We start from the raw sequence: 12,182 nt of genomic DNA on the forward strand, positions 1-12,182 counted from the left end.
ATCAGATGATGCCAGAATTGTAGGTAATAGTGATCTCTGTGAATGAATGAAACACACGTTTGGTATCACAAGCAATTACAACAAACTAGCATTGTATCACTCCCCAGCTGACTGATTTGGAAAAGCCTTAGAGTGTGGCCCTGCTTTTACCTACAGCATTTCATCCTGCCTCATCATTGCTTTGCTTGTTATGGTTATTGCAAGACCCTGTTTCTTCTTTGGACTCTTCTTAATAAAGGAAATAAGATGATTGTGAAATTTTGTTTTCACAAGAGTCCTTTTGCCCTTATTTTAAGTTTAAGCAAACAAATACTCTGGCCCATGGTTCTTTCTGTGTGCTGAAGCGATTTCCAACCTGAAATTTTCAGTTGCTAGTCTACCAAAAGAGCATAGTATCCATCCACTTTTTAACAAGGGATGTCAAGACATCATTACTTCTCAAAATGCTGAAGTGTGCCATCAAATAATTTTAATTTTGTCAAAAAAAATATATTGTGACAATCTGTAAAGCATTAAGGACTCTTCAAAAAATAGATTAGAGATTTAAAATGAAAGGCAAAGTTTCTGAGGCTTTCTGCTAGAAAATGATGTAGGTGCTTCCTTTCCGTGTGGAACTAGGTTCAAAGGTACTTACTTAGTCCACTTGGAAGCTTGAGAAGTTCCAGAGAGTAATGCTGATATAGAAAGAGGATTTTCAGAAGATTGGTAGCTACTGACATGGAACCACACTAGGTGGGAGAAAGGAAGGGCAGGGGAGCACTTGGTGGATTTTTCATATCACTCTAAGATGGGTTTTAATTTTTTTTCTTTGTAATGGGCAAACAGTATCCATTTGTGTTAAAGAGGCAGCTTCCTAACAGCTTTCATATTGCATGAGGTTTCTTAAATTTGGGGAGAGGACTGGAGACAGGCAACCAAATTATTGAGTTTTCATACAGAACGATATGATAGTTCAGGGGGAGGCTTGACAGCATAGACAAAGCTATACTGGAAAGAAGGAGCGGGCTGCTCCCTCCCTAACAGTCTTTGGCACTTGAGGTAAAGTGATCCAGAGCGTATTGATCAGCTGCTCTCTGCCCCGCATGCTTGTGGGGCCACAAGAATGGTAGTTAAGTGCCAGAGGTTATTCTGTTAACCTTCTCAGTAAGTAAACAAAGTGGTTCAAAATAAACGCGTTCAGAGCATTGCATGTATTGATTTACAAGCTTAAGTGGGAGAAAGTAGAATATTTCAGCCTCAAGGACCTTAACAATTTGGGTAAGGGACTCATAGCCTTGGCCAGATTCTATCCTTGCAGGTTTTCCTCTGAGGTTATTTCCAGCATAGAAATGAATGGCTTATTATAGTGCCAGAGTGATCTCTGGAGGCCTCTTTCAGTTTCATGAGACTAGAATAATTCTAGTCTTTTTAAAACTGTACATTTTGCTTTAAAATAATACCCTAAAATGATGATACTACTTTATCCTTTAGTAACTCTCTTGTAAAATTAAAGTAAATACTATTTTTAATATAAATGAAATAGAAAGGGATTGTAGGAAATCAAGTTATTTGGTGAGTCTATATTTTGAATATTTAATTTATACCACAGATTCATTTTTCCAGAAGAATAACAAATTAATAAGACAAGTTTGAAGAAATCTAGACATGAATAAAATTTTTATTATAATGCTATATGCCTGTGGTGCTTAATGTGCCTTTTAAATATAGAAAGATACTGTCTATAGTGTGTTTTGTACATTAGCAGGTATAATTTCCATAGAGTACTATTGGATCACAGTTGAAAATGTAATCAGGAATTGTGTGTGTATATGTGTGTGTGTGTTGTGCACCAACACTTGTGTCCTACAGTATATGTATTTTTGAAAGTTAAAAAAACTACTGGAGGGAGTCATCTCTTCTCTTCTACTCTGTGGGTCCCAGGGATCTAACTCCGGTCCTTAGGCTTATTGGCAGGTCTCTGTATCCAATGACACATTTTGTCAAGCCAGTGATCTTAATTTTATTTGTGGACTCTAAAAATGGTAAAGTAGAGTTAGAGTCATGGTAAAGCCGGAGCCAGAGACAGAGGGAATGAAGTGGGAATGAGTGGAAATTGTTGATGAGAGGTCATAAATTTTTAAAGAGACAAGAAAATAGCTTTTCATTTTCTGTTAGAGAAAATGACTATGTGCAATAATAAATATTTTAAAAATAAATAATTTTCAAGTATATAACTATGAAAAAGTGGCAGTTATGCAAAGTGGTGGATATACTAAAGTACTTTAATTATTCTTTGTTGTATGCACATGCTCAGATGTAATATTGTTCCTAATAACTGTGATTAATTAAGATGTGGCAATCAAAAGTGGTATTAAAGATATTTTTTAAACGATGTATTTAAATCTAGATAAATTAACAAATATACTCAAGGATAAATATTATATATAAATATACATTTATCTTAAATTATAAAATAATACATAAGACACTGTATAAACTATATACTAATAACATGGTGCAAGTGAAGTCCGTGAAGACATGATACTTTATGCCTAATGGTGGTACATTCTTTACATTCAATGAGACACTTCTCTAAATCAATTTCAAACATTTAGTCAAGTTCAAACAAATAAATAGACTCTATTTAAGTCAGTCAATTAAGCTAATTAAGTCAGCTAATCATCCTAAAAGTTTTTAGACTAAAATTTCTAAATCCTGAGGATCATCAGGTGGCATGTCCCTACTGGTCCTCTTTTCATCAGAAATGTATTATTTCGTGAGAATAGTAACAGAAGAGAATGTGACAATGTCTGAAAGATATTTATCCAAAACAAATAAACCACTTTAATCTATTTTCATTTTTCACTGTTACTTTATTATATCCGAAACAGTGAGTGTCGGTTGTGACATTTTATACATGCTCATCATACACTCTGTTCAATCGCCCTACATTACTTTCTGTTGTTGCCTTCCTTCTCCTCCAGTCCTGACTCTCTCCTTTCTACCTGATGTCTTTTTATTAATCGACAATGTACAGAACAGATTTGCAAAGGGGAAGGTATATGATAAATAATAACCCCTTATTGTGCATCTTTAAAAGCATGCAACTTTTATGAAATACATTATTTAGAATTTTGTATTAATTTACCAAGTTAGTATGACCCATTTGGCCATTTGTAATTCCAGCATCTGTTGATAATAAGAAACAAGACTAGGGGAAGACACCATTTAGCTGGCAGGGTATCACTGCCCACAACCTGAGCACGTCCTACAGACCTGGGGATTTTCTAACGATTCATTTCAGAATACTTGCCACTTTCTCAAATCTTCATTTCTATTATAAAGTAGTTTTATAAAAGCCCCTGTGTCACCGAAATAGATCATCAATGCAGATAAATATTTTTCAGAAATACCACCAAAAAAAAAAAAACCACCCATATACATTTGAACTAAACCATCATTCAGCAGTACGGTATAGCAGAGCCTGTGTATTAGAACATGATAAGTTACACGCAGCTATTCAGCAAGATTCTTCTTCATCATTCGCCATCCATTTCCTGAAGTTTTCATTCTTTCCAGGCTCACTAAGGCATATCTGATTTAGAGCTACTGGTATTAAGTATGCCAGTGTAAAGAAGAAATTATCACATGGGCACTTGGGTATGACAGAAATGCAGTGCAGCGATGTTGGAATACTGCTGGTACCCATGGTCATCATTTTAGAGAATACATTGGCACTTGGGAATATTTAAAAGTCCAGGAACGCAGGCCGACCCATGAACACCGCCTTCCTCCACCACTACTTTTCCATGTGAATAACTATTCAGATTAGCAGTTGAGTTGCTTATGTTGACCTCTGGGGAAAATAATGGTCTGTATGGTCAAAATACTCCCTCAGGAGTATAGAAAGCAGACAGTCTGGTATAAAGTGAATTTTGGTTTTCAGGAATACAGAAAGCAGTCAGTATGATATATGGATTTTTTTTGTTTTATTTTTGTTGTTGACTGTTGTTTTTAAGAGGAAAAAAACATGAAAGTTTGTGGAATAAAACTAACAAGCTGTGCATGCGTCTGCTGCAATGGACTCCTAACCATCCTTATCATGTGGTGGGTTCCCTGTTGGATAGGAGGAGGAACTCGGTTCCCTACAAGTCCAGTTAGTAGTAGATAGGAATTAAGCACGTTCCTTTCTATCCAGCCTTTCCGATGAAATTTTCCTTACAGTAGCCAATATTTATAAATTGTTTATCAACCCATCTTTGCATCCCCAAGTCAGTACCTCCAATGAACTACATTTGTGGGTAGATTAATATTTCTTGCAGAATCATGTTTATAGATGAACATATTCATCTGTCTCTAAGATGAACACATACTATTAATTGCATTAGTGTACCATATGAATAGATTTGTGTGCAATATGGGCACATATGTATAATGTATGTATACTTTTACACATTTATGTGTGATTTTTTTCAACATAACACATGGTAAGATAATCATGTTAGAAGTTGCTACATTATTTTTATTTTCACAAATTTACTAAAATAATAAACTATGATATTAAGTAATAACAAACAAAGTATTACGGGGTTTTTTGTTTGGTTCTTGGTTTTTGGTTTTTGACACAGAGTTTCTCTGTGTGGTTTTGGTGCCTGTCCTGGATCTTGCTCTATAGACCAGCCTGGCCTCGAACTCATGGAGATCCTCCTGGCTCTGCCTCCCAAGTGATGGGATTAAAGGTGTTCACCACCACTTCCTGGCCATGTTACTTTAAAATACTTAACCATTTGCATTTTCTTGATTGTTACTTGTTTTATATTTGAGATTATAATTACATTTCTCTCTTCCCGTTCATCTCTTGCATATACCCATCCTTGCTCTCTTTCAAATTCCTGACCTCTTTTTTTTCATTAATTGTTATTGCATGCATATATGTATATGCAGATATATACATATTCCTAAATGTAACCTGCTCAGTCTGTATAAAGTAACTTGAATATATGTTCTTATGGCCAACCATTTGCTATTGGATAACCAATTGGTGTACTCTTCCCTGGGGATGAGTATTTTCTTCAACTGTCAACATTACTGAATTGTCTGCAGCTCTTTATGTAGGCTTAGTGTCATGGATTTTTTTTTCCCCATCCAGTTTGGCACATCAATTGTTGTCCTTGTGCAGCTCATATTTGGGCAATCATGTTGGTAAGACTGGGTGTAGCTTCTAACATTATTAGGAGACAATCTCACAGCAAACTCCCTGATGTTCTGGGGCTTTCTTCCACAATGTTCCTCAGCCTTACATGCAGAAGTGCTTGCTAAGAGGTATTCATCTGGACTGGGCTCCAGAGCTCTGCATTGTGATTGGTTTTTCTACTGTAGTCTCTGTTGCAAAGAGAGGTTTCCTTAATTGGAGGTAAAGGTTATACTTACCTGTGCATCTAAGAACAAGTGTTGAGATTATTGTTAGGGATTGTGCTAATTTAGTCCTACCCAGGTATGGTGGCTGTGAATTGTAATGACAAAAACAACGTGGTAGCTATAAGGATGCAGTAGTGGCACCTCAATTCTCTAATTAGACTGAAGACCTGCTCAATAAGAGGGAAACCATGTTTGGTAGGGGAAGCCTAGCTAAGTACTCAGACCTCATAAAGTCAGAGATATTGGAGGAGACATACAAACATATGCATTTTCTAATGTGTGACTTTATGCTTTCCCATGCATAACTTCTAATTTAGTCACTGTTTTCCTTGCCTCCATTATGAGTGTTAAATTATTTTAGTTTATGATACTTTCTTATTTCATATTCTAGCCCTTTATCAATTCCTTTTTCTCACTGACTTGGTCCTGAAAACAGGAGTAAACTATTTTCCTGATCATGTGTGGTCTGATAATTCTATTTAGCAAATATTTCATGGTTTAATTCCTTGTTCCAGGTTGATTACCATTTATGTACAAAGGCTGTACATAATGTATCATATTTGCATCATCTGAAAACAAATATACTTTGACCCCTTCTTCTCCTATTTGTATCCAGTTGATTTCCTTCAGTTATCTTATTGCTTTAGCTAAGACTTCAATAACTATAATGAATAGTGTCTTAGTTAGGGTTTCTGTTGCTGTAAAAAGACACCATGGCCACAGCAACTCTTATAAAGGAAAACATTTAATTGGGGTGCCTTACATTTTCAGAGGTTTAATTAGTCCATTATCATCATGGTAGGACATGGAGGGGTGTAGGCAGACATGAGCAGGAGAAATAGCCGAGAGTCCTGCATCTTGCAGGCAACAGGAAGTAGACTGAGACACTGAGCAATATCTTGAGCATGTATGAGACCTTAAGCTTGCCTCTGCAGTGACACACTTCCTCCAACAAGACCACCTTATTTCACAAGGCTGCACCTCCTAATAGTGCCATTTCCTTTGAGGGCCATTTTCTTTCAAACCACCACATTCCACTCCCTAGTTCTCAAAGGCTTATGATCATATCATAATGCAAAAATGTATTCAGTTCAACTTCAAAACTCCCCATAGTCTATCACAGTCCCAAACTTATTTAAAAGTCTAAAGTTCAAAGTCTTTTCTGAGATTCATTCACTCTTAACTCCTATCTTAACTGTAATCATCTGTAAAAATCAAAATCAAAAGCTGATCACATACTTCCAACATATAATGGCACAGGATATGCATTACCATTCCAAAAGGGAAAGAAGCACAGTGAAGAAATACTGGATCAAAGCAAGACCAAAAATTAGCTGGGCAAATTCTGAAATCTGTATCTCCATATCTGATGTCAAATGCTCTTCTGATCTCCAACTCCTTTCAGTTTTGTTGACTGCAACATACTTCTTTCTCTTGGGTTGATTCCACTCCCTGTTAGCAGCTTTTCTCTGCAGGTATCCCACGGCTCTGCCACTTCCAACATCTTGGGGTCTGCAAGGCAATCCAGGCTTCACCTTCACAGCTTCACAAAATGGCCTCTCTAGGCCTCCATTCAGGGACATTCCTGACACATGCCTGGCCTCAGAGGCTTTCCTTATTCACAGAGGCAAATTCCATAACCCCTTTCTTCTGTCCTTGACTCTAAGGCCAGAACCATGTGGCCAAAGCTGCCAAGTTCTGCTACTTGCTGGGGCTGGAACATGACCCTCTCATTCAATTACATCTTTGCCAGCTTTCTGTTTTCTGTGGTTTTCTTCACTGCCTATGCTTGGTTGTTATGGAACTTGCTCCACAGACCAGGCTGGCCTCAAACTCAGAGATCTGCCTGCCTCTGCCTCTGGAGTGCTGGAATTAAAGAAATATACCATCCACCACACATCTTAAGTTTTTCTTTAATTCCTTTTTACAAGTTGGAAATTGAGCTGGGTGGGATCTTGCCCTGAGGTTACCACTCCCTTTATTCCATTTCTTAATCCATTTATCTCCTTGAACACAGAATTTAGCTCTATTCCACTCCCTGATGCTCCATTTCTCAATCTGTACATTTTGTATTTTTATTTGCTCAGCTTGATCTTTTTTTTATTATAAATCCTCATCAGGGTTAAATAACCACACAACGGAGTCTATACTAAGGTGTTTTGAGACTTTCTTTGCCAACAGAATTAATTCAGTACTCTTCACTTTAGCCTCAGCCAAACTTTTTGGACAAGGGCAAAAAGCAGCCACATTCTTCTCCAAAATATCACAAGGATGATTTCTAGGCAATATACTAAAATTCTTCTCCTCTGACATCTCTTGAGCCAGACCCCCACACAGTTCAAAACACTCTTAGCACCACTATCTTTCATGCTCCTACTGGTATGGCCCATTAAGTTGCCCTTAAAGCATTCCACTGCTTTTCTAACCCAATCTCCCAAAGTCCAAATTCTTCCAAACAAAAGCATGGTCAGGCCTTTCATAATAATACCCCAGTCCCTGGTACCAACTTCTGTCTTAGTTAGGGTTTCTATTGCTGTAAAGAGAGACTATGACCATGGCAACTTTTATGTAGAAAAATATTTAACTGGGGTGGCTCACTTACAATTCAGAGGTTCAGTCCATTATGGTGGGACATGGCAACATGCAGGCAGACATGGTGCTGAAGAAGTAGCTGAGAATCCTACATCTTTCAGGCAACAGGTAGTGGACTGAGACACTGGGCAGTATCTTGAACATATAGGAAACCTCAGAGCTTGCCTCCACAGTGACACACTTCCTCCAACAAGACCACACCTACTCCACAAGGCCATACCTTCTAATAGTACCACCACCATAAATAAGTATACAAAGACTGGACAACCTTGCCTTGTTCCTGATTCTAGTGGAAATGCTTTGAGTTTCTCTTCTTTTAAGGTTGATGTTAGCTGTGAACTTACTATAAGTTACATTTATTATGTTGGGGTATAGCACTTGTATCCTGCACAGGCTAGTTTTATTTCAAATTGACAGAAGATAGAATCATTGGAAAGGAAGAAGACTCAAGTAAGAAAATGCTTTTATAAAACAGGGTGGGAGGCAAGTCTGTAGGGGCATTTTCTCAATTAATGATAAATGACTGAGGTCCCAGCGCATTGTAGGTGGTGATCCTAGATTTTATTTAAAAAGCAGGCTAAGCAAACCATGTGAAACAAGCCAGTAAGCATCATCCCTCTATGGCCTCTGCATCAGCATCTCCCTCCAGGTTCCTACCCTGTTTGAAATGTTGCCCTGACTTCCTTCAGTGATGGACAATGACGTGGAAGTGTAAAGCTAAAAAAGCCGTTCCTCCCCAAATTGCTTTTGTCATGGTGTTTCATCACAGCAATAGTAGCCCTAACTAAGACACACCCCTAGTCTCTCTAATACTTTTATCATAAAGGGGTGTGGTTTTTGTCTTTCAGTATGTTTTTGTAGTGCATTACATTTATCAATTTACCTGGGTTGAACCATCCCTGCATCTCATCTTCATCTGGGATGAAGCCAACTTGATCATGGTGGTTAATCTTGATGTCGTCTAGGATTTGATTTACAAGTGTTTTATTGGGAATTTTTGCATTTATTGTCATAAAGGATATTGGTAAAAATTTTTCTTTTCTGTTGCCTTTTTGTGTGGCTTTGGTATCAGGGTAATAGTGGCATCATAAGATGAATTAAGCAGTATTCCTTCAGTTTCTATTTTGTGGAATAATTTGAGGAGTGTGGTCATTAATTTGTCTTTGAATATCTGATAGAATTCTGTGCTGAATCCATCTGGCTCTGGTTTTTTGTTGCTGGGGGTAGGAACTTTTAATCAGTGTTTCTATTTCACTAGGGGTTATGGGTCTTGTATTAATCAAGAGTTCTCTAGAAGAACAGAACTTCTAGAATGAATCTATCTATATTAAAAGGGAATTTATTACAAAAGCTTACAGGCTGCTGTCCAGCTAGTCCAACAATGTCTGTCTGCTGATAGAAAATCCAAGAGTGTAAGTGTTCATTCAACAAGCCTGGATGTTTCTACTTGTCTTCAGTAATCCTTGGAATCCAAAAAAATAGGTTCTAATAGCAGCAAAAGAATGCCTCAGCATCATAGATGAACTTGCCTGTGAGAGAGAGGAGGGGCAAGCAGGCAAAAAGCAAAAGCTTTCTTCTTTCATGTCCTTTTATTAAGGGACCCCCCCATTCCTTTTAGAGTACATAATTTTCTGACCAGCCCTAAACCTGCTCAAATATAATTTGGGGTGGTGTCTTGACACCATGAAGAAGTGCATAGTGAACAGGTGTTTGCTTAGGATTGCTTCACTTCACTATTTGCTTTTATTTCATGGAGAAGGCAGTTAAAATGACGTATATCAGATTTGGAGTAAGAAGCCAAATGATTTCTGAAACATTACCGGAGCTTCTCCTTACTGCGAGAGCCAGTTCCTGAGGTCTCACAGGGGCCGTACATTTTCACAGCTTACAGGAATCACATCCTATTTGGAAAAGATTTTTATTTTTTTTCCCTTTTCTTGCTGATGTCATCTATGTTGCCATGGAAAAGAATTGATTGCCGCATGACACTGCTGGAAAAATCAACACTGATGAATTTCCCCAGAGCAAGCAGTCTACTTTAGAGCTGGTTTTTTGATTAGGCTTGCTAAAAATGGTTACAACTAATAACCAAAAAGCAATGTGCTTTTTCCAGAACTAAGTTGCTATACAAGCCTTCTGAAGTGTGTGGATGCAAAGCCTCCTTAATTACCAGAGAAAAATCTTAAGTACCTGGTAGCCTGTGTTGACTGAGGAAGAAAGCATGCTTTGTAAAGGACTGAGTGTTATTTCTATTGCCTGGAACTGTTTGCTTAGAAATAGCTGTTTCAGTGTTTTAAACATCTATGTTTAGCATTACCTATCAGCTATATGGTACTACATGGGTAAGATGTGAACCCCTTGGAAGAGGTTAAAGATAATTCATTGGGACTCCTTTCTGGTCATTCTTTCATTCCCTGCTCCTTCACTCAGTTGCAAGGTCAGATATCAGGGTTATACTTAGGGTGCACCAGGTGACACATGACCATAAAAAGGAGGCAGTGAATCCAGAACAAGTTTCTAGACACTGGACAGTAAGTGTACTTCTATATAATACATGATATTCCTATTGGAGTCCTAATTACGTTCCTGTTGATTTGATAATGTACCCCGATGAAAACCATCTTAAAGCAGAAAGGGTTTGTCAGCTCACAAGTCCAGGTCACAGACCATCTTTGCACGGAAGTAAAGGCAGTTGGAAATTGAAGCAGCTAGAGTCAACCCACTGTTAGACTGGTCTTCCAGACAATCACAAGACTTCCAAACAGTCTTGCCTGCAGGCAAATCTAATCTAGCTCCTTCTCATCGAAACACCCTTGCCAGATGTCCTTCTTAGTTGTTACTATTCACTTGCACAGACTACAGTCATTTGAGAGAGAAGTCTCAACTGACTTCCTAGATCAGCTTAGTCTAGTGTTTGCATTTGGGAAATTTTCTTCATTCTTAGTTGATGTAGGAGGGCCCAGCCCACTGTAGACGGCACTACCCCTAGGCTGGTGACCCCGGATTTATAAGAAAGCTATCTAAGCTTAACCCTGAAAATGAACCAGGTGATAGTGCTCCTCCATCATTTTTTGCTTAAAGTTACTCCTTGAGCGTCTACCCTGACTGCCTTTGATGATGGACTGTAACTTGTAAGTTGAAACACAACCTTTCCTCCCCTAATTTAATTTTGGTCAGAATGTTTTGTTTTGTTTTTTTTTTTCAGAGCAACAGTGATAAACTAGAATGTCAGATGATTCTAGATTCCTGAAAGTTGATAATTAGAACTAGAACAATGTAATTTGTTTAAAATGTAATGGATTTATGTGTGGGTTTTTAAAACATGGAAGGTAAATAAAGAATAAAAGGACTTTGGAGGGGAAAAAACTGCATCTCTGAGCTACTTCAATGCCATTTTCACCTGTGGTACTGGGCGATGCCCACAGAGTACCCAGAAACCGATACCCCATTGTTGGGTGGAATTGCAGCTTTGATAATGTGCTTCTGATGTTGGAGACTGTGATAGGTCTTAATGTAAAAACATAAAGCAGGTGCAGCTTTTTCACTGTTGAGTCCATTGTTGGCCAGATTTACTCATTTCATTTACCCTGTGTTAATGACATGTTCTATTTGAACAGTTTCTATGCTCTGTCTACTTTTTTCCCCCTACAGTGGCACGTCTAGTGATGAAATGTGCAACTTATACATCATGTATTACATGGAAGCCAAATATGCAGTTTCCTTCATGACCTGTACACAGAACGTGGCCCCAGATATGTTCAGAACTATACCAGCAGAGGCCAACATTCCAATTGCTGTAAAATCTGACATGGTGATGATGCATGGCCATCACAAAGGTAAGCGAGACAATTATGTGGTCTTGTGCTCTGTATTTTCACTTGTTGTCTCACTGGACTATATGATTAATCTCAAATTATTTTAGCCTCTGTAGTCAATCATTAGGCATGCTACTTATTATTAAGGTCAATTTAAAAACTCAATACGAGTAGATTGTTGAAACTTTTTTTAATGCTCTGTAATTAATAATGTTACCAAAAAAATAGTTGGCCTGCTTATATAACAAGACAGGTAACTGGTAGTTGTGCTGGGGGTGGCAGAAGATTGTGAATGAGAGCATTCTAACCAAAAAGTTTCTTGATAATGTAATTAACACAAGATTCTGAGTAATATTCCTGTTTTGATGGCAGAATCCC

The 12,182-nt window shown here is 37.9% G+C and overlaps 1 protein-coding gene across 16 annotated transcripts in view; it reads left to right on the top strand.

Annotated features, from left to right (window-relative positions):
- Pam (peptidylglycine alpha-amidating monooxygenase) overlaps positions 1-12,182 on the top strand; it is a 281,804-nt gene that overhangs the window by 207,263 nt on the left and 62,359 nt on the right. For all 16 annotated transcript variants that reach the window (XM_006985735.4, XM_006985733.4, XM_006985738.4 and 13 more), the window contains exon 13: positions 11,641-11,825. In XM_006985735.4, coding sequence (XP_006985797.1) covers positions 11,641-11,825 — 185 coding nt within the window. The remainder of the gene's footprint in view (positions 1-11,640; positions 11,826-12,182) is intronic.

This window comes from Peromyscus maniculatus, chromosome 13, assembly GCF_049852395.1.
Source record: "Peromyscus maniculatus bairdii isolate BWxNUB_F1_BW_parent chromosome 13, HU_Pman_BW_mat_3.1, whole genome shotgun sequence".
Taxonomy (NCBI): domain Eukaryota; kingdom Metazoa; phylum Chordata; class Mammalia; order Rodentia; family Cricetidae; genus Peromyscus; species Peromyscus maniculatus.